Below are 22,864 nucleotides of genomic sequence, written 5' to 3'. Positions count from 1 at the left end.
CATGCTTAAATTGGCATATTCCTAATTGGTATATTTATAAGTCCCTGGTATATGCCACAAAATGTTCTAAGGGCCTGTAAGTTAAATATCACTAGTGGACTGCAGTGTAAAACATGTCTTCAGGCCTACGACTGTAGCCTGACGGTGGCAGTTTAAACACTACAATTCAACCTGTCCAAATAAACACTTTTGAAAGGTCAAAAGCTCCATTTTAAATATTAAGTCATCCCTATGTAGACCTTGTCTAGCACTAGGCAGGTTGTGTGGTATTTAAACGTAGGGCAAATGGACAGTTAATTTTAGCATGTCCATACAGTGACTAACACACAAAAGCTCTTTTTTCACTGCAGCAGGCCTGGATATTGTACATAGAAAAGCAGAACACAGATTAAGATTACTAATACTGAATCTCTGGATGGGACTATCTAGGAAAATAATTAACTATTTTTAAAAGTTACCAAAAATCTAATTCAATAGTGGTCAGATTTTAAATAAATATTTAGGAAAAAGTAACTTTTGGAAAGTTACCTTTATCATGCCTAACGTTCCTGAGAACTAAATTTGCATTTGCTCTCTCATTTCTGACAGGCAGTAATTAGCATTTGAATAGGTGGGAAAAAGGTGTGAAGTGCCTCTTAGGAGCAAACAATAATCTGACTTGAATGGGCAGAGATCACTACTCTGAACCTGATGGCATAAGCAGGGTGGGGCTGTGTCATCCCTTTGGATTACACTGTGAAATCCTACTAAATCCTAAAGCCAGACATTGTGCTTGACAGGTCTTCTGAGTTTACATAAAGCACTGGGAGTGAACAAACACTTATTGGGTATCCACTGTCTCGGTGCTGAATGACCTAGTTTATCTACCAGACTTCTGACTCAGAATATTTAAATATTACAATGGGAGAACACTTGAAAGGAAGGGAACCAGGATGCAAAACAATTTTTGTATATCCACTGTATAGTTGCTAGAAAACCCTACTTTGTTCTACGAGACGTGTGTCTCTGGGTTTGTTTGGGGTATCATGGTCACCTCAAACTAGAATTTGATATTAGGTGTTGGAGGGCAATAGGATTTGCATAGTACCTTCTCCACATACACCCCCAGCCCTCAGATCCTAAGTTTAATGTGGCCTAAGACTTTTGTCATCTTGAAAATGATAAAAGTATTTAGGATTGGAGTCTGGAACCTTTACCCCAATGGGGTAAAAGTCATTACTACCTACTAGCTATGCCAGGCATTAATGTGGCATCTTTAAGCACCCACTTCAGAACACTCCTGCACCAGAGGAAGATCAGAAGAGGACTGAACCTGCTGTCTCTGACTTGAAAAGAGTCCTGAAGGACTGGACCATCTCTCTCTTGTACCCAGAACAAAGAAGTGGACTCGAAGGGTAATAAGGCTGACCCCAAGTTAAAGAAAAAGGGATACAACAAGCTACAAAAGACCTCTTCTTGCAAATACCCAAATGACCCGCGGCAACTGGGACTCAACTGGACACTGCTTTTTGGCCTCTGCCTAATCTGTCATGAGTCTGTAGGGCTCTGAGGTCCTGAGGGGTTTAGAAGTGTACTCCTGTAGTTGATTAGGACTTAAAGGACTAAAGTCAAAAGGTAACTGACCCTGCACAAACCTAGTTGGTGTATCTGACCTGTGCTCCATCGCAGTCAGTGTCAAATTGAGCTCGGTTCTGGTCTACTGTGACCACTGACTATCAATGGCACTTTTATGTTTCTTGGCTCTATTCTTACTTAAAACTTTTTTTTAAAACATAGGTTTGGTTTCTCTTATTAGATTTTTTGTCATTTTGGTGTAATTATGTTTATTACATTTTACTCTACTTTTCTAAATCGCTTTGAGATATTTATTGCTTAGCATTTTGACTTTATTACTGTTTTGGAACTGTATAAATACTTTACACAGTGTCCAAAATTAAGCCTTTCTGCTTTGTGCCATAGATACCAGGGGCTTGACTTAGTTAATTTAGTGACTTTGATGGTTTACCCTGACAAGAGTAGTGCTTATTCGTTGAGGTGCATAGCTACCAACTTGAAATAATAATCCAATTTCTTACAGATTTCATCACAGATGCTATAGTTGATCCTGTAGCACAGGTCACCTGTTCTTCTTACATCAATAAAGTTTCACTTACCTCTACCTAAATGCCTGCAGATCAGAGCCTGTGCCAGCATCATCTGCCCACATCGCAGCATGCAGCCCCAGCCGGTGTCTGATGAAGGGCCTGTTCCTCCTACAGGGTACAATGACCAGCAAGCAATGCAGAGTTGAAATCTAATTCACTGAGCAAACATAAGGGTATCCCTACCTATAGCACAGCATGCCTTCGGAATGGCAGATAACAGCTTATAGGAAATATAACAGCTTCCATCACTGAAGTGTTACACTTTCTTCATGAATATTCTGAAGTGTATACAGAGTAGACGAAAAGACGTGCCCACAATAATAACTGAACTCCACAGAATTGTTTGCTATAATATATATTATATATTATTTTAGCAAAACATTCTGTGGAGTTCAGTTATTATTGTGGGCACGTCTTTTCGTCGTCAACTCTGTATACACGTCAGAATATTCATGACGAAAGTGTAACACTTCAGTGATGGAAGCTGTTATATTTCCTATAAACTGTTATATATATATAAAGACTAGCAGAGCAGAATCAGCAGTTCCTTTAATTTCAGTCTAAAATCCCGAAACTATTTTATTACGAATATACTGGGTGTACTACTGAATTACGAGCTTCACATTTAACTACTTGCAAAGAACATGACTGAAGGGGCACAATACCAGCTAATCCTACACAATAACATGAACTTTTGCATCCTGAACTCTGTTCTCAAATCAGTGGTCCTAGTTCTGGTAGTATGAATGCTGAACAAAGGAAACTGCGGACTCTTGGGGAGATAGAGGGGGTAAGAGGCGGTCCTCAAAAATGAGATTAGCAGTGATCAAAAACTGTTCTTGAGCGTTCACCATTAAGATCACATAATAACAGTCCTGACGGTAAAACAGTAATAGAGAATGTAACAGACTGTTCCAATATGGCCACCATGTTTACAATCAGTCAATGAGTGGTGAGGCTGCACTGATGAGCAAGCACGAACAAATATCTTACAAAATCACTCCCGTTAAAAAGCAAAGGGACCACTTTGATCCTTTTTAGGTCTCGCCTGACCCAGCGCATGCGCTGGTCTGGCGAGACTTTTTGTGAGGGCTCAAAAAAGTGCTACCACTGTAGCCTAGAGCTACAGTGCATGTGCGCGGGCACCTCACTTTCGCGGCCGCACGGCCGCTTTGATGTTTGATTGCTATCACTTTCACTTTTGCGGCCGCTTTGATGTTCTCCGTGAGCCATTTTTTTTTTTCCAGTTTATTACTTCTATGTAGTAATGGTGGCACCCATGCGCCGCCATTACTACAGAGCAGTAATAAACAGAAACAAGCATTGGCATAGCCAATAGGTCTCGCTTTTGGGACCTTATAAGTATTTAGTTATGCAACTGTTGCATGGCTAAACACTTATAAGGTCCCAAAAGCGAGACCTATTGGCTATGCCAATGCTTGTTATATATATATTATTATTCATTTTTCAAATACAGTACAGAACAATACAGTGCAGCAGTGCGTTATCATGTATCATCACGTTACTAGAGCGGAAGGCATTGAAGGGGGGGTGTCAGATGGGGGCAAGGAAACAAGAGGCGCAAGTCAATATTATGCAAACACATACACACTGTTATAAGGAGATTACTGCGTATGTGTGACCCAGTCATGACTCCTAAGAGGACTTACATTTTTCAAATTTAATTCTGGCCTATTTTTAGAGATAGCACTCTTTATCGCATCTCCTCTGGCAACCAAGGAGCAGATAGGAGTCCAGAGTCCCAGGGTCTGTATCCCATGCCCATTTTTATAATCCTTTTGAGAGGATTTAGCTAATGTTAAGAACTACTGACTTCAGAGAACAAAGTCACAGAGATAAATCTTACTTACGGGATTGCTCTTTCTGGTGTTCATTCCATCTAATTGCTGATTCCTCTCCTTTAAAATATCCCCAGGCGCTAATCTAGATCAGGAAGATTTTTCAGTATAACATGTGTGCCAGTAGGTGGTGTTGTGCAGCTCCGCATCAACTCTGCTTCGCCCCAGAAGTGACAGCTAAAGCGGCATACTGATGACACCCAAGCGCGCTAATGTTAGTTTCTTTCAAGAAACCATCTGTACCTTTGGATGCAGAACCCAAAAACCAACTGCTTGTGCCAGTTTGCAGATCTCTAATTTGGGACCTTTCTATATGGGAAATAGTCCATTCCACATAACCCGGTGGGTGATAAGAGTGTGCGGTTAGACAGAGCATTCCCAGAAACAGCTTTACCAAGATAAGTAACTTGTTCTTGTGATGGATACTAAAGTCAGCAGATTCTTCGCCTTCAGAATAGATATTAAAGCAGTAACTTCCTCAGTGGTGTGTCTGTGGAATGACTTACATCAAATGGTTCCACAGGACTGAATAGCCAAAATGTCCTTTCCGGGGGGCGTGGCCAGCTGCCGAAGGGAATGGCTGCACGGTAACAGAGCTCCGCTGCGCCACTCCGGATCAATCCGACATACAACATTGTGCCCAGCCTGACATGCCAGTGGATGAGCCTATCTGGTCCTGACGTTGTGCCCTGCACCTGGACGAGGGGCGACCTCGATCGGCGGCGCCCCCGCAGAGAAATCGCGTCCCGAGTGGTTTGGCGATCATGTTGACTCTGGGAGATCTCTGATGATCCTTGGGGGGCGTGCTCTACTCCACGCAGCGGCTGCGGCCTTGTCCACAAGCCAGTACCTGAGCTTAGGTAGCAGTGCTGAACTGTCTGCATCGGCAGTGCTGGCAGTGAATGGGCCGCCCCCACACCTGCTTTCCTGTGTGGCAGCCGGATTTCTCTTGGGTCGCGTGCATGGCTGCTTCCTGCGGGAAGCTTGCGGCCTGCACGCCCGAATGCTGTGAGCCCCTGGCTGGCGAGGGGCCAGATCAGCCTGCGATTGGGTCTGTGCTGCATACTGCACCATATACGTTAGCCGGGTGGGGCGCACAAACTGTTCCTCGGCGACTCCGGCGGCACTGGGAGCGCCCCGCTGGACCCTCCAGACGAGGGCACTAATAAACGCCGCGGCTGCGGCCTACTGGTGGAGGGGACGGCGCCTGAGGTAGGGGAGCCGAGCTGGGAGCTCGGTGTTGATGGTGCTGGCTGTGAGTGCGCCGCCCCACATCTCGCCTTCTTGCTACCGGCTGGACTGCCTGGGGGCCGAGTGAGTAGCTGTCCAAGCCCGGCCCTTTGTTCTCCTTGGGCCTCCCGGAGGGTGCGGTGGTGTATCGTGTTAGCTGTGAGTTCGGCAGTGTGGCCCCGGGTGTACTTCGGCCCAGAAACGGTACAATGGACGTGGAGTGTGCGACGCGAGGCCCCCCTATGAACAGACGCTGCGCCTAGGACTGCAGGGTTGGTCCCTGACCTGAGCTTGCGCTCCCTTGACTGCCCTGGTGCTGAGAACGATTTGAGGGCCCGGCGCCACCGCAGAGAAATTGCGTCCCGAGTGGTTTGGCGATCATGTCGACTCTGGGAGTGCTATGATGATCCTTGGGGGGCGTGCTCTACTCCACGCAGCGGCTGCGGCCTTGTCCACAAGCCAGTACCTGAGCTTAGGTAGCAGTGCTGAACTACACAGGAGGCACTTGCACTACAGCTGGACGACTACGAAGGCCGCAAGAGATGCAATAACATACGAATTTTAGGGGTACCGGAACGGGCAGAGAGTCAGGCTGCCGACCTCTTTGTCAAAGAATTGATTCTCCAACAGCTTCAGCCGAGGGGGCCTCTCCAAATGCTTTTCAATTGAACGAGCGCATCGTGTACCTGGGGGCAGACCGAAGCCTGGAGCGCCTCCCCGACCTCTCCTCGCCAGAGTTTTTAATTTTCGAGATACAGATGCCATTCTCCAGACGGCGAGGGCGGCTCCTCCGTTGACTATAGACAACAGCAAAGTCAATCTTTTCCCTGACTTCAGTCTGAGGGTTCAGAAACAGCGGCGTAGCTTCCTGGACGTGAAGCGTGCGCTAAGGGGGCCAAGAAATTAAATATGCCATGTTGTTTCTGGCAAAGCTACGGGTCGAGTCAGAGGGTAAACTGTGGTTCTTCACAAGGCCGGAGGATGCTTGGGACTGCTTCAATGGTTGTCGAACTGTTGGTAAGCATCCCCACAAACCTGTGGGCGACACCGGTAATGCTAGCAACCGACACCAGCGGCAGGGGTCCTCACCCGACACTGACTTGGTGGCACAGAGCCCGAAGGGATGAAGGTTGAAGATCGGCAAGTATGAGTGACTGCCCACTGAGTCGTATGACTTCCTGAGCATGCATCTGGTAGCGGCTTCGGGTGCCTCACCTTTTGCATGGGTTCCAATAGACCAGGGTTCATGCTGTACCAATTCCGTCTTGTTCTTGTTTTTCAGTGTGCGAGATAATGCTATCTCTTGACTACTGCAACAATTTATTTGCTGTGTTTATATACCATGTTATGGGATTATTGGCCGGGGCTGTTCCTGTCCTTATGAATCGTTGCCCCAGGGAGTGGGGTTGTTCACGTTCCCGACACTGTTGAGGGAGGGCGACAGGCACTCTGCAAGTTGGGGGAGGCGGGTGGTTTTGTACCCGTTGTGCAGGGAGGCAGGGTGGGGGGTGGGTGTTGAGTTCTGGGGGGAGGAGGGGTTTTGTTGCCTTTGGTGTTTTGTTTACTGTACTTGTGCAATGCTATTATTTGTTTTCCCTGTCATCAATGGGTCCAATCGTCTTATGCACCTATTCCCTTTGTCTGTGACATACTATGCTCACTGCCAGAATACAGTGGTATTACAATGGAGAGCGCTGGGGATACTTAGAGATCAGTACACCTGTCCACTCGTTGAAGCGACTGGACCCCGATCCATCTTATTGCTGAACAGCAGGCTCCCCCGCTTCCGTTGCCCTGATGACACAACCCTGATCCTACCCTCTGAGTCCCGACTATTTGTCGTCAAAGCGTATCACCCATATGGCTTCACACTCAGTCCTTAAACTGCTTATGTGGAATGTCAATGGCCTGGGTGACAAGATTAAGCGGGGAATAGTACTGCAATACCTGAAGCGACAGGCGCCAGACATCGTCCTACTCCAGGAGAGACACTTGGTCGGGAACTCCTGTGGGGCACTGAATAGGTGGGGATATCGACTGGCCGCTCATTAAGGGTTTTCCTCGGGTTTGCGGGGGGAGGAAATACTCCTCCGCAGGGGCTGTCCATACATGAGCCACAGGACTTGGACGGATGCGCAGGGTAGATATGTAGCACTGTCTGGCACCTGGGAGGGACAAATTCTCAACGTCATATCATTGTATGTCCCCCCTGGATTACAGCGTCCCATGTTGCGAGACTTAGGAGAGCTCATACTAGACTTGCCATTGGGGTTGCTGGTGCTGGGGGTGACTTCAATTTGGCAGTTGACATCTCTAGGGATCGCCTACCACTCCGTAGGGACTCCCCTGGGGGATCCCAACTGACTGAGTTTTCGTCCGCCATGGGCTTGGGGGAAATCTGGAGATGGCTTAACCCGACCACCATACAATTTACGTTTCAAACTGGGGCACACAACAGTCAATCCCGTATTGACCACATGTTCACGCATGCCCAAGATATTCATGTTTTTTCATGCCTTGCACGTGGAATCTCTGACCACTCCCCCATTCTCACGACTTTAACCTTGGGGCAGACCAGGCGCTGTACTACCCTCTCTATCAATCCTTGGGCGCTTAAAGTACCCCACATTAGGGAAACACTGCTTAAAGACACGGACTACTATTTCACAGAAAAAGTGGGGTCGGTCACTTCCGCCTGTGTATTGTGGGGGGCGTTTGGTACTGTCATTAAAGGCCGAGACATATCACTGATGGTGGGGCATAGGAGGGAACTTGCCAAACGAGTAGTGGAATTGGAAGAGGAAATCCTGGTCAAGGAACAGGCCCTTGCGTGTGCTCCTGACTCGGACGCACAGCACACACTAAATATGGTGCGTCTGGACTATCGGCAGCTACTGACGGAAGCTGCCAAGAAGCGCTATCTTGCTACCCGTCACAAGATTTAAGAGCATGGCAAATGCACGGGTAAACTCCTGGCCAGAAAAAAGGGAACGGGCTTCCAGGTGGGTCCACTCGATATCTGGTGTTGACGGGGTGCTTCTCACTAATCCTCAGCAGATTGCCGAAACAATCGCCTCTTACTTCTCATCGGTATACACTACTGCTGAGACGTCCCAGGCCCCTACGGCTGCGGACCTCCTGTCTACTATAAAAGTTGCTTGCCTGTCCTCACAGGACAGAGACTCCCTAGAGATTGATATTACAAAGACTGAAATTCAAAAAGCAATCCATGACGTACGATCAGGTATAGCTATGGGACCCAACGGACTCCAAATTGAACTCTTCAACCAATGGCTTCCAAGCTCTCTCCATACTTATTGTGTATGTATACCGAAAGTTTTGATCTAGGCATCCTTCCAACTGATGTTAGGACAGCCTCAATTGTGGTTATACACAAACCGGGCAAGCCAGCGGATCATTGTAAATCCTATTGTCCTATATCCCTCCTACCCGTCGAGGCGAAAATCCTAGCAAAATTATTGCCCAACAGACTCATCCCCTATTTTTTTTTTTTTTTTTTTAAATATCTTTATTGACATTTTGTTATTTTTCCATTTTTCAATAAACAGTATATTCAGTAGCGAGCAAATTAATAAGTACATGGTATGGTACAACAGCATGGTTAACTAGTATGGCAGACCGTACAGGGCTTACATCAAATATTGCCGGAAGTGAGTGCAACAGGTATACCCAACGATTGACCAAGTGTTCATTTCCAAATATGCCCGCGATTTACCATGCAATGGTGATGTTAAGGAATTGATGACAGATCACCTCTTATGACATAGTCCACCATGTTCAGCATGGCCACATGGGATGCCAACGCCGATGCAGCACCCACCGCCTCGCACATGAGGGGAGTTTAAACATCAATAATTAGCATAGTGGACTAAACCCCAGTGGTGGGTAACATTGGTGGATGCTGGTAGTGAGTTGTACTAATCTCGCCACAAAACTATATGCCTACACCATATAGGGTGCCAATAAAGAATCCAAAACACAAACGAAATAAAATAAAATAAAAACGGCAACCGCCACAGAAAGAAAAAGAAGCAATGAATAAAACAACTGCAACGCAAAATTAGCCTTCAAATCCTCAGCCCCTGGGCCTCCCGGCAAGCTATTGCTGACTTCCAAGTAACCACCCCTTCCCCTCCCCAACAAGAACCATAGGGTATAATGAACCCAAAATGCACCAAACAGTACCCTCAGTCACACGGCATGTTCTACAGGCCAACAAAGGAAGAGCAGGTAATGATCGCCAAGGACAATATCCTTGCATTACGTACAATTGTTATCTATGTGTCAAGCTGCTAACGCACAAAGCTTAAGGGTTCGCATTGGTGGAGGACGTGTGCGGGGGTTGACCATCAGTACTGCTGTGTTGTGTGAAGCTATGCAGCAACGTATCCCAAGGCTGGGCTGCTGGGAACTTGCGGAGACCTGCAGTCTCCTCTCTGTAATGCCACACTCTCTGCTCATGCCCAGTTAAGAAATGACTTCTCCGAGCTAATTGCGACAGGGGCTTCTCCTTTTTTCCAGTTCTTAGTGATCAGGCGCTTCGCAGTAATATAGCCTAAGTCTCGAAAGCGGGAGGATATCCTATTCAGCCTATTTCGCTTATATAAGCCTAATATGCACATCTCCCAAGTATGCTGACCCAGCACGCCAGTGCATTGCTCCAGGAGAGCCGTGACCCTCCGCCAATACAATGCCAGCGCTGTGCAGGACCAGAGCATATGTAACAGATCCGCACCTCGGAGCCTACAGCGCGGACAGGCAGCTGTATTATCTCCAAAATATTTAGCTATGTTGTCTGGGGAGAGGTAGGCGCGGTGCAGTACAAACGTCTGTATCAATTTGAAGCGAGAGTTTCGTGGTATGTTGACAGGCCCCGCTAAAACCACGTCCCATTCTCCATCTGACCATGGGCGCCCCCTGTCGGCCTCCCACTTCGCGCGGAGCCTCGCCAGCGGCAGGGTAGTGTGTAGTAAAAGTGCGGATGCCAGCCAATGAACAATATGAGATCCCGCCCCCATAACATGCATGTATTGAATAAAGTGATGCATTGGGAGTTCTGTAGCGATGTCCCCCCACGAGGACGTCAATGTATGGAGGAGTGAACCATATAATAGAAACTGCCCGGGAGCCAGACCAGTGTCAGTGGAGAGCACCTCAAACTGGAGGAGCTCACCATCGGTATATAGATCGCCCAGTGTGTCAACATCTACCTCATGCCATGTACGTAGCTCCGGTTCCGTAGTGCCCCTGTTGCCTCTGGGCGTACCTAACAGTGGCAGCGCCGGGGCGTATGGTTTAGTGGATCTTGTTAAATAAAGGCATCGCCGGTAGCAGTGAAGAGCAAGAGATAGTGACCATGGTTTGGGTCTACGACTTCGAGCAAGTGGGTGAAACAAGTGCAGTACTTGCGAACAGACTCATCCCCTATATTACCGCGTTGGTGCATCCGGATCAATCCGGGGTTATGCCTGGAAGGAACACGACCTTGAACCTGAGGTGGTTGAATGGGGTCCTTGGCAGAATATGTACGATCAGGGAGGACGCGATCCTGCTGTCATTTGGACGCCACCATGGCGTTTGACACCATTGAGTGGGATTTTCTCTTCGCAGTACTGGCTCGGATGGGCTTCGGACCCAATTTTATCAAATGGATCCAGCTACTTTATAGCCAACCGACTGCGCATGTCACAGTTAACAATCACGTCTCTAGTAGTTTCCCATTGCAGCGGGCACGAGACAGGGGTGCCCTCTGTCGCCTCTACTCTTTGCCCTTGTATTGGAGCTGCTGGCTGTCTGGGTCAGGGGCGACCCGGATATAAGGGGGCTTAAGTGGACTGAGGATCACGAAGATCGCATTTCGCTTTATGCGGACAACATCCTCCTTTATTTGGCCTTGTCCTTGCGGTCCCTACGTCGGGTTCTCCACATATTCTATATATTTGGTGTCCACTCGGGGTATACGATCAATTGGGCCTAGTCCCAATTATACGTGTTGTGGGTGGAACCGCCACATAGCCCCAGGGGCTACGACATACCTGTGGCATCACGGGGCTTCAAGTACCTTGGAATCTTCATTACCCCGGATCCGACTTTATTCTATGAATCCAATCTGCTAGGGCCCCTGACCCATCTGAAATCGGACGCTAGACATTGGCGATCTCTCCCTCGGACCCTTCTTTAAGATGCTTGCTCTTCTGTATGCACTGCAGAATACCCCCAATGTGATCCCGACGCAGATGTTGCTAGTATTGACGGCGTAGTGTGAGGACTGCTATGGGAGGGGCGGACACCGCGTATAGCCATGAACAAACTTACAATGGGATGGTATGATTGAGGTATTGCATTGCCTGATATGCAGCTCTATTACCAAGCGTCTCAGCTGGTTGCGGTTAATAGGTGGGTACATGGGGAGTACGATGATCCAAACTTTCGCAAAGACCGCCGGCTTTTAGGATGGGGAGGATTCAATAGAACACTCTACCCGAACCCCTGTAAGCTTCGCCTCACGGGGCCTACCGCATGCACAGTAGAGGTCTGGCATGGAATCACTACAAAATGGGGCTGGCACAACCGACTTACAAAAGCTACGCCACTCTGGGAACCGGATATGTTGGGTCAGCTTAGTAAATGTCCTGGCTTTGACAGGTTGGATATGACAGGCATTCCAATGGTGGGAAACATGTGGGTCAGGGGGAGACTGGCCACATTTGCCGACCTAAGGACCAGGTATCAATTGGCGACCAACGAGACCTTCAGGTATCTCCATATCAGCCATGCTGTCTCAGCTGCCATGCCCAAGGAGCTTCCCCTACCTGAATCCTCTCCACTGGAGGACAGATTGATACTTGACCCTATGCCCACAAAAGCTATATCCCTTACCTATAAAAACTGTTAAATAATCAGCCTGATCCTATGCAACGCCTGCGGCAGAGTTGGGAGTCGGACCTGGGGAGCATGGATGATGAGGACTGGCGCGATGTACTGGCTTCTGACTAATTGAGCAAACATGGGTCTAAATGGGGTGGGCCATCGCAAAACGTAACATTGCACAGTGATGGGGGGTGGGGACGGCCCCGTGTTTGCGTGATTGGGCATGGATAGTCCATGATTGCCGAAAAGGATGTGTTTAAACATAGAGGGTGCCCCAAGAAATGGGGGAAGTGGAACAAATAGAGAGGCAACATATGTTTATCCCATTTAATTGAACTGCAACGTGAAAGATGCTTATTGCTGGATGAGCCTGGGAGCGGCGCGGCGACCTTGCCCTAAAACATGTAGTTTCCGACCCGATTGCAAGTTGCCACTTGGTATGCGCTCTGTTTGTATGCTTCTATCCTTTAGTACAAGATACTTACTGAACAGACTAGACACCGTCACTCTGGTTCATCTTTGGAAAGTTTATGGTGATCATCGACCGATCTCTGTATTGCAACATGTATCATTGTATTGTAGACCAGACTATTATTTGATCATTGCCTTGTACCTTTTCTTTCTTTTTCTAATAAAAATTGTTTACAAAATGTCCTTTCCGTCAGCACTGCCTGTCGAAGAAGTAGTTTTCTGCTGCCCATATTGCAGCGTGACAAATAGCTAGGAGGCACCATGCGTGCCCATTCAGTGTTAGCAGTATTGGCTCTGGTAAAATGTTCCCTCAATCCTGCTTGAGGCTGCTTCTATGCCACTGCATAGCAGATTTTAATACACAGGACTATCCACCTGAACAAACTCCTTTTCTTCACTGCTTTGCCTTTCTTTGCACCAAAGAACTCCATAAACAGCTTATCAGACGATTGATGTAAAAGCTGAGCGCTCTATTGGGATATAAACAATGAAGTCTCTCCTTCTCATTTTAAGGGTGAGATGGGGTAAACAACATCAGAAGAGTGATGGACTATCTGATGTGAAAAGAGTCACAACCTTCAGTAGAAAGGCTGTTCTACTCCTCAGCACCAGTTTGTCCTGAAAGAAGCTGGTGGGCTATGGCGGCTGAGCTGAAAATGCTTGAAGCTCACTCACCCAATGAACTGAGGTTATCGCAAGAGAGCAGTGAAATAGCCCAAAAGGGGAGCACATAAGGAAAGTTGAGACTAAATTAAGGTTCCACTGTGGCATCTCAAAGGCTTTAGGAGAAAACAAATGGATCAAACCTTTGAATAATTGTATCACAAAAGGTGATTTAATCAAGGAAGGTTAGTTTGTTAAATGCAAAAAAGGCAGAAAGGGCTGACAGATAACCAACTTTTAACCGTGCGGACTGCAAGTGGTTACTGGGTCAGGGACAAAATGATGAGCAAAATAACCAACAGTTTGGCCTGCAATGGCTCCATATTACAGATGCTACACCAGGCCACAATTTTTCCCAAAGTACAAATACTTTGCAGGAGGACATCAGGTCACAAGGATGACATCCACTGCTTTGGGAGGGAGGTCGCATGCCACAGTTCAACTGGCAGTCATCAAGATGTAGAACATTTATCCCTACCATCAACTCCAAAAGCTAGTTGACTCTGGTCAGAGTCCGATCCGAAAAATTGCTGAAGCATGCAGGGCGGCTCCTAGGCAGAGGCACTGTCCTTATCAGAGTCAGAGTATTTGGATCTCGGTGCATCAGAACTGTCTTATGCCAAGGATGAGAGGGATTTGTTTCTGAGTCAGACAGGACAATGGATTTGGCATCCTTCCCCAGAGACGGGCTGGCATTAATGTGGCAGGAATCAGCATGGATTGTGGTGCCAGTAGTGGAATCGACTTCTAAGTCAGAGTTGAACCCAAAGTGGGTTCAGAAGGCAAAGGTGACTCCAAGGGTGGTTTACAAGTGGCAACCAGATAGGAGGCCTCCGCAGATCCTATGGGCCCAAAGGCGTACCAGAAAGAGCCAGTAGGGTGAGAAAGAGTCAAAGCATGGCCTCCTTAAATACCTTAATCTGTTGTGGCATCACCGACAGCCCCGTAAATTCAGGGTGCAACGGGTTAAGCTGCAGCATCAGCTCTTTGGTAGGGGAGGGGGAACGAGACCAAGGGGGACACTGACATCCTTGTGACTTTTCAGAAGAGTGACGAGGCTGCAACATGGCCCGCTTGGAATTTTTGTTCCTCTTATTTATAGTTTCAGTTACCTAAAGACTTTGACCACGAGTAAGGCCTGTTGTGGGGATGGTCCAGAGAGCGGGAACTGGTCCACGTCCTTAACTTCGAGCATCAGCAGGTCTTCACAACTTCCTGTAGAATTTGTGATGTACAGCTTGGCTTTATATTCCCAGATGTTGTGCATCAAGGCACACAACTGTCACCCGAACTCAAACATCAGAGACACACCTCATGGGGATATGTCAAAGATATCTGTTTGCGACAGTTCCTACAAGACTTAAACCCTGAACTTTTAGAAGCCAACATGTACTAATGTACACTGGAAAGAATTCTTTTTTTTGTAGCAAAAAAACTCATTAATTGACAACAAAAGTTAGAAGTTTGTTCTGGATCAGCTCACAAAGGCATGGAAAGAAAGAAACTGATGTCAGTTGACTTGGGTGGTTCCTATATATGGATTCAGACGTTACTTCTGGAGCAGAGTGGACTGAATGCGGAGCCACATGAAGCCACCAACAGGCGTACAGGGCCTATGCTCAAAAATCGTACCCATCCAGTCTGTTGCATGGGGATATTCTGAATCTGCAGTTAGAAGAATTCACCAGAATTGGCTAATGGGCCAATGAGAACAGAAATCTAGAGCTAAGAAGCTTTAATTATGTTTGGATCTTATTTCAGCCCCGGAAACAAGTAGCATATTCTGTTTTTATGTATCTTTTGAACTGGAATATTTTCTCACTTGTTAAAAGTCCTATTACTTTTGTAAGGTAAAGCTCTGACTACAAATTGATGTTATTGAATGTCTTTACTGTGTCATACCGAATCAGGGTGTCTAACTCCATCCACCTACTGAAGTAAGTCTTGACTGTTCAATAGGGCTGTCCTGAAATAGTCAAGTGCCTACACAGAGGACCCACTACTGTGTCCCTAGATTACTAATTATAACATCTGGTAAGATTCTTACTTGCACAAATGCCCAAAGGTGGCAAGATACGTATTATTTACATTGTAGCTTTGTGTGTAGTGTTTTGGTAGAGTTTAATATAGTTGACAATTATCGCTTTTTTGATCGCCTTACAAAGGTTAGGAAATATCATTTGATAGAGGACTTTAGAAAGCTTCACTCTGAAGTATGTCCATGGTGCTGAAACTAAAATGCACCAGAGAAGTAGAACACACAAATGGACGGATCCTTCCTTCTTCGACAAATCTCTTATTTTATTTCCTCTATCTTTCTATCTGGTTTAGTCCACCCCACCAAACAGAAATAAGCAGCAAAACAAGAACTGCTCTTTACATCAGACTGCTTGTTTCAGTTGTCGAAAGTCAAGCATATTCACCTTGAATGCAGATGCTAGTTTTCATTCCTTGCTCTGATGCACATACAATAGAACAAGAAAACTTACCAATGGGAGAGAATTTCTTTCTGTACGTAAACCACAGGCGAGAGCTGACGTCTTTTAACAGGTCTGATTTGTCTGTAATTAAAAAAGAAACATCCTGTTAGTTAGTGGCTCTACAATATGCTAAACCTGCTGTACAATGTCTGTTTATCGAAAGCACAATGTCTGTCTACTAGAGTTTACACAATATGAATCAGACAAGGTTGTTTACGCCTGCTTCCCTTGTATAATCAATTTTCACAGAGAGGTATATCACCTGCTGCAATGTAGCGACACAAACACATCTCCAAGTTTGAGGTCAGCCACCCGGAAGATCTCAGACTGCCAAGGATGTGGAAGCAGACGGCCCAGTCAAGAAGCATCAATGGGTAGGATCTAGTACAATGACTCAGAAATGGCAATTTCTTGCTTAAGACCTCAAGTAGTTCAAATTTCGTCTTGTGAGGTACAGTACTAGACAGAATATATATATTTTATTTTAGAAACCTCTTGTGGGCTGTGCGCTCCCTTTAAAATGACATTCAAGCAATTTAAATGGGAAGTCTTGTATGGATCCGCTCTTTTACCGCGATTATACAATTTCTGTCATAGCCCCTGCGCTGAAGTCTTACTCTCGTTTGGGTTACACTTTTATGAATCACGAAGGTGCTTCTATCCTGCTCCAGCGAGAATGATCTGATCCCGTCGGCTACTGCAGCTTGCTTTCTTCTGCTTGTTTCTCTGGATGAGGTGAAAACGACTGTTTAAAGCCGAATCCCAATGAACGAGACATACTGCTCATCAAATCCCTGCTTTGACACATGGATATCTAACTTACATCTACTGGCCCTTGTCCTGGTTAGGCCTACAAGTCTGGGCCTCTGCTGCTCTCCTCCAAATGCTCAGGTCATTGATGTCACTTGTGATGCTTTTCTAACTCAACCCTAAGAAGGACACCACCTGGCACTCCTTTTCATAACAAATCAGTGTAGTTAATGCCATTATTTCTTCGGCACACACTGTCATAATAGGGTCAATCTGGGCTTGTGTTTAAAACAATTTCAATGTCTACAATTTGCAGTGTAACAGAATTCTACTACTAGGCTAGATATAGCAATTTGATGTTCCGGCTTTGACTTCTTAACACAGGTTTGCAATAAACAACAGAATAAGGCTGACATTTGTGTGTATTGTTCATGAGGCATATCAAGAGATTGGCTTGGCATTCCTTTAAGACACACTCATGTACTACCAGACGAGGCACGCCTTTTTATCTTCCTCTGGTCTTAGATTAGTATACGTGGAAGGCTTTTCAGGTTCAAGCAGCAATTCTGAAAGCTGTTACTCCATTTCACGTGCTGCAAACTCAATCATGCAAGTCTATGCAATGCTATTTAGGTCTGTGGTTTAAGTCTAAAAGAACAGGAGCACAGCCTGGAGTGAAGCAAGTCTCATTTAAACAAAGCAAGACTAACTGCAGCTTTATGACAAGATCCCTTCCTTTAAGCGCATGCATTTACTTCTAATGCTCACAAGAGACTACAGTGTGATTTCCATGTTACATCTTACCAGGCACTCACCTGCTGTGATGTCATACTGCCTTCCCAGAATCCATACAGGCTCATTGGTATCTGGAAAATCTTCTAGACTGTCATAGGAGGAAGTAATCGAATTCCCACGCTTGGCAAAAACTGAATGTAAACCTAAAAGAGGTAGAGAATAAACAGTCAAGCCTACTTGCAACTGCCCTCAACTAAGCCTTTCCTCCAGGAAGGAGGCACCAGTGATGTTTGTCATCAGGTACACATGGGTGGTCCACTTGGATGGAAGGGCAGTGAGGTACCCTTTGAGCCATGCTGCACTGGCAAAGAGGACTATGAAAATCAAGCTAGCTGTGCCAGGATATGCTGAAGGGATTACCTAATATTCTATTCCAACTTCACCTAAAAGTGAGAGACCAATGCTAACAACAGAACCATGTGTTACCGAGCACCTACATGAAAACAAGCCCTGGTCATCCTATCGCAGCCATTCTCTCGATCTTGCATAGCAGAAGGAGTGGGTGAACACAAAGCAATGCATTCAAGGTCAAGCCCGCAACGGGCTGGCCACAAAACTCAATGCAGCACATTGTGGATTTCACGCGCATGACATTTAAGATTTTTCATAATTATTAGACGATGTACACAAACAGGGACACAAACAACTTCTATCAACCCCAAAGAATACTTTGATTTCCCTTTTTGGTCAGAAATGTGCAAAGCAGTAATGCTGTTAGACAAGAGGATGTTTGAAGGGTTCTGTAAATTCACATGCGGTAAGAAGGCAGCTGCTGCACTCCAATGCAGTCAGAAAACCCATGAATATTCTCAGCAGAGTTGCCTTGCAAGTAAATCTTGTGATGCAATGCAGACTAGGGCATCACACACTAGTGCTCAGCCTCAACTGTGTCCTGCATCTCCTCTAGAAGTGACATGCTGATCACTATAAAAGGTGTTAGATGCACCAGTGATATTTTTGTCAACTTTCCACAACTCCCAAGGACATAAAAATACAGTGCACAAAAATGAAACATTATCAGAAATCTCGTTTGGGGAGAATGGGAGAGGGTAAGTAATCATATCTATCTGAAAGAACGTTATTGAAGATAAGTAAATCGCTGTTGTATAAGGGTTTAAGTATCCCCGCCATTCATTATAAGGATATTGCAAGTCATCAAAGAGTTCTATAAACATAAGGAGGAACGAGGCCGAAGCCCGATTTCCTTTATAAGTTTATGGAACTCCGAGGTGACTTGCAATATCCTTATCATGTACACCAGGGGGTACTTTATTCCATATAATACATGGTCACATTATCACCTTTCACACAAACCACTTAAAACCTTAGTGCACAGCTCTTTCATATAAAAGAGCGAGCATGTTTGCAAACATGAAGAATAAAAATAAAACCCCTATTGCAAAATTAAACACATCAAAACCTGTTAGTTATTTGTCGCACACAGATATTAGAAACAGTTTAAAAAAAGCTGCACTAGCTTGAAAGCTGAAGGGGCATACAGAAAGTGTCTAGCTTTTTAAATATTTTAGGAATGTAAAAACGAATCATGTTCTTTCTGGTGGTCACTGTAAGCTAGAGAAATAGAGCAGAAGAAAGAAAAAAAATCTGTTATTTTCATTGCTTGAAACAGCTGCTCTGCGACGTGCCTGCCTTTCACCTCAGCTGCTATAATAATAACTTATTACAGTTGACTTCTGACATCTTTTCTTTATAATCGGCGACTAGGTGCGTCACAAGTCGCTGATAATAGAGAAATTAGAGACTGTCGTTTATACAGGGATTGCAGAATCCCATGTATTATAAAGGAGATTACCCCCCACAGAATACTTACTTTAACACTCCCAATACATATAGCCCTCAATCAAATGCACGTATTAAAAGTGAACACAGCTCTATGAACCCTTTGAGGACAGCAAATACTTTGGAATGCTAAGAATGACAGCTGTTCATGTGGTCCAATGGGCAGAGAGTTAAATACATGCAGCTGACAGAGGGGAAGCAGGGCCAGTCCATATTAACCGGCCACACGAAAGACATCAGAAGTTGTCAGGCTACGTATAGTGATGAAAGGTGGAAAAATTAAAACTTGCTTCAAAAGAGAGTTTTAGCTCTAGGACCGATATGACGAAATTGGAAATGTGATTAGCTGTTAAATGAATCACTGGCTTTTTATGCACATAGTACTTTATTTTTTCTGAGGCATGGAAGGGAAGTTTTAGTTATCTCAACAGCCGAGAGCCAAATAGTAGAAAATGCTTTGGATGTTTTCTTTGTGATGTTCTACCAGCCCTAAGGCTGCTGGCATGAGCTCTCCAACTTGTAATACTAGAATCAAGCCCAATGGAACAATGGCTGTTCTGGCACTAGGGGTCAAAGCTATAGATGATGGGTTCCTATAATGTACAGGGTACCAACTGCAGCTCTTGCTGTTTGAGGCAACAGTGGTATGAATGGTGGGACTTGTGATGGTGGTACCTAAAGGAGTAGTGCCTTCACTAGTGGTATTGGTGACACAGGCGTGCTGTTGGTGCCTGCCTTGATGGCAGTGCATGAGGTGGTGCTCATGTTGTTGCTTGAATTGCCAATCATGGTGAAGTTGCTACTGCTCAATGAAGTGGTGTTTGTGGTGTTGGTTGTTTTGGTGGTGGTGTTATGTGGATGTTGGCATTTGTGAAGGTGAATGCGCCTCTGATAATGATTTCTGTATTGCCTCTGGTGACAGTAGTGCTTGCTGGTGGTGTTGGTGCTGACTACACTGTATGTACTGCAGATGGTAGCATGGCTGCTCCATGGCATGGTGTTTGTGGTGATGGTGTTGAAGCCGGGTCTGGTGGCTCTGTGGACTAATATGTCCATTGCAGGAGCCTGTGTTCGACGTCATGGTCACAGGTTCAAATCCCGACGGGTCCTCTCATTCTTTCACCCATCTGAGGTAGATAAAATGAGTACCATTGAGTTGGGTATCAATAAACATCTGTTATTCAGCACCAAGTTACCTCCGGGTGAACGTGCGCTTTACAAATACATGTCATGTTATGTGGCTGTTGGAGCTTATCGCAGTGGTTTGCGGTGACAGTGGTATATGGGTCGTGTAATTTGGGATAGAGGGTGTGGTAGTACTAATGCTGGAGGTATTGCTAATATGCTGATGGTGTTTGTGGTGATCGTGGCACTGCTGATGTTTGCAACAGAGGAGCTTCTGGTGATGAATGCTTACGAGGTTCTTGCTGTGGCAGTGGCGCATTCAGATGCTTCATTTGAGAAGCGGGAACATTTATTATGGTGACGTCTGTTTGCCAGGGTGACTAGAGTGCTTGTGGTGATACTATGTATACTGCAGATGGAGGTGTGGTTTCTCAGTGAAATATGGAGTGTGGTAATGGCGTTGCTGTTGGAGTTTATAATGGTGGTGGTATGTGAGCAGCGTCTTTTGTGATACGGGGTGTAGTAATACCTACACTGGAGATGTTGCTATTTTTGCTGATGTTGGGAGAGGAGATTCTGCTTAATATATATTGTTTGTCGCGATGGTGGCACTGCGGAAGTTTTGCTTGTGGAGATGAGTGCTTTGCTGGAGATGCTACACCCATGGGGTATGTGACAGTTTTATTTGTGAAGGTGGCAGTGTCTGGGTCGATGAGGCTTGTGTTGATGGTGGCATTAGTGATGCCTGCTGCAAAGAGCAAACAGATTAGCGCTAGCTGAACTTGCAGTACTTAATTCTACAGTAGATGTGTGGAGGGACACAGAAAAATCATATAATAACTGTAATTTCATTACGCTTGCTAATGGAATCTTTCAGACGTTGATAGCTTACCACAGCCCAATAAGTAAACCATACCATCAATTTTGGTTAAAAAGGTTACAGTGATATTAAAGTGTTAAAAAAAAAATAAGATCAGTGTGGTTGTTGAAATAAATGAGGTATAGCTGTGTCGCAACACACAGCATCGCCTGCCATTTGCCAACTGGTGTGCATCCAGATTCAGCATTGAACCTGAAAATGGTACATGCATCAAATGATATTGCAAAAACTAAATCTTACAGAAAAAAAGTACTATCATAGGAAGCAAACAACAGATGAACAACATCAGATTTCCCTTTACCATTGAAGATACTCCTGTGAACCACACAGGCAAAACACATTCCATCCACTCTATACCCAGAGTAACTATTTTAAGCTCTGCATGTAGTGGAAAGGCTATCCACGGTGTACCTGTCATCCCAGAGATGGTTTGGAGGGCTGCTGAAGCAATGCACTTGATTTAAAAACAAGGAGGAGGAGGAGGCATTAGCGACCTCCAAAAACTCCTTTTGCCTCTAAACCTCGTATAAACCAAAGATCGGGTTTAGTTCCATCCAGACCTCTTCTTGGTATACTACCCCAAATAATAGTCTTCTTGTGTCCCTGTTTGGGGAACACAAAGCACTGCCCAAAAAGGCACTTGTACCCAAATACTCACTGCAGCAATACACTTTATAGAAAGAATAAAAGAGCTGAAGCAAATGTAGAGCCCAGGAACGATGGCGCCCAGAGAATAGAATTCAGCCCCTTAATACAACCATAAGTCAGTAATACATACAACCTCAGTTTTATGGCTAATCAAAAGGCAGCAGAGCACAGTGCAGAGTCAAAGACAACTATAAAGTCAACAAGCAACAGGAGAGGTAGTTGAATGGTGGACTATTAATGCATTGTGATGTAGGTTTTTTTTAAAAAAAGAGGTGGGACTTCAACTCTTTCCTAAATTGGAGCACCACTGGGGCGGTCTCAATGGAAACAGGAATGTTTTTCCATAGGTTGAGAAGTCTGCAGTCCGATGTTAATGCTGTTACCTGTCAGTAGAGCACCAAGTGGTTCCACGTACAGATAGCAGATGATAGGCTACAGTATGGAACCACGGGCAACTTCACAGCGGAGCGGTCCAGGAATATCAGCTGGCAGGGGTCAAATTCATGTGTGGTCAGGAGGGCATTGTCTATGATGTGTAAGGTAGTTGCCTCCATGCTGCAGAGTGAACTCATGCCAGACTGTTACTCGTGCAGGTGATGGTTTGCACTACTGTGATCTTGGAGTTGAACATAGGCTGCTTTTTCAATAATCTTGTCAATGAATTGTAGGTGAATGAAGGGACAGTAGTTAGGTCATCAGGGTTTAGTGTAGGTTTTAAGAATGAGAGGATCTAACCAGTCTTGAGAGCTTCTAGAAAGATGCCTTGAGTGAGGGAGGCACTGACAGTGGTGAGTAGGGTTTAGAGTGCACCCTCTGAGAGGTTTGATGACGCACGGGGGTAAAATATCATCTTCATAAGCATTGACTTTGAGGGAGTGGAGTATGTTAACGAGATCTGCAAGAGATGGGACTTTGTAGGATGACCACTGAAAGTAATTGGGTGATCTCGGTCTGTATGTGATTATGGGATTGAAAGTATGGGTGAGGCATATGATTATATCTTAACCCTGCAAGTTTCAATTGAACAGTGGTTCTGGCACAAGGAACTTTGTGGCCCTAATATGTCCAAACAGGCAATGTCCTTCTCTGTCTCTGCCTTCACCTAGGGATGCCTTGAAAAGTTAATTG

The 22,864-nt window shown here is 45.5% G+C and overlaps 1 protein-coding gene across 2 annotated transcripts in view; it reads right to left on the bottom strand.

Moving 5' to 3' along the window:
* Window positions 1–22,864, bottom strand: part of ATG4A (autophagy related 4A cysteine peptidase) — a 159,667-nt gene that overhangs the window by 105,133 nt on the left and 31,670 nt on the right. The window contains exons 2-4 of one of the 2 annotated variants that reach the window (XM_085608159.1): window positions 17,304–17,426; window positions 15,748–15,819; window positions 2,154–2,252 (exon numbers count right to left, since the gene is read on the bottom strand). In XM_085608159.1, the coding sequence (XP_085464285.1) occupies window positions 2,154–2,252; window positions 15,748–15,819; window positions 17,304–17,426 (294 nt within the window). The remainder of the gene's footprint in view (window positions 1–2,153; window positions 2,253–15,747; window positions 15,820–17,303; window positions 17,427–22,864) is intronic. The other variant, XM_085608160.1, reaches the window with a different exon arrangement.

Source organism: Triturus cristatus, chromosome 5_2 (genome assembly GCF_964204655.1).
Source record: "Triturus cristatus chromosome 5_2, aTriCri1.1, whole genome shotgun sequence".
Classification (NCBI taxonomy): Eukaryota; Metazoa; Chordata; class Amphibia; order Caudata; family Salamandridae; genus Triturus; species Triturus cristatus.
This window is presented reverse-complemented; position numbering and strand designations above follow the sequence as displayed.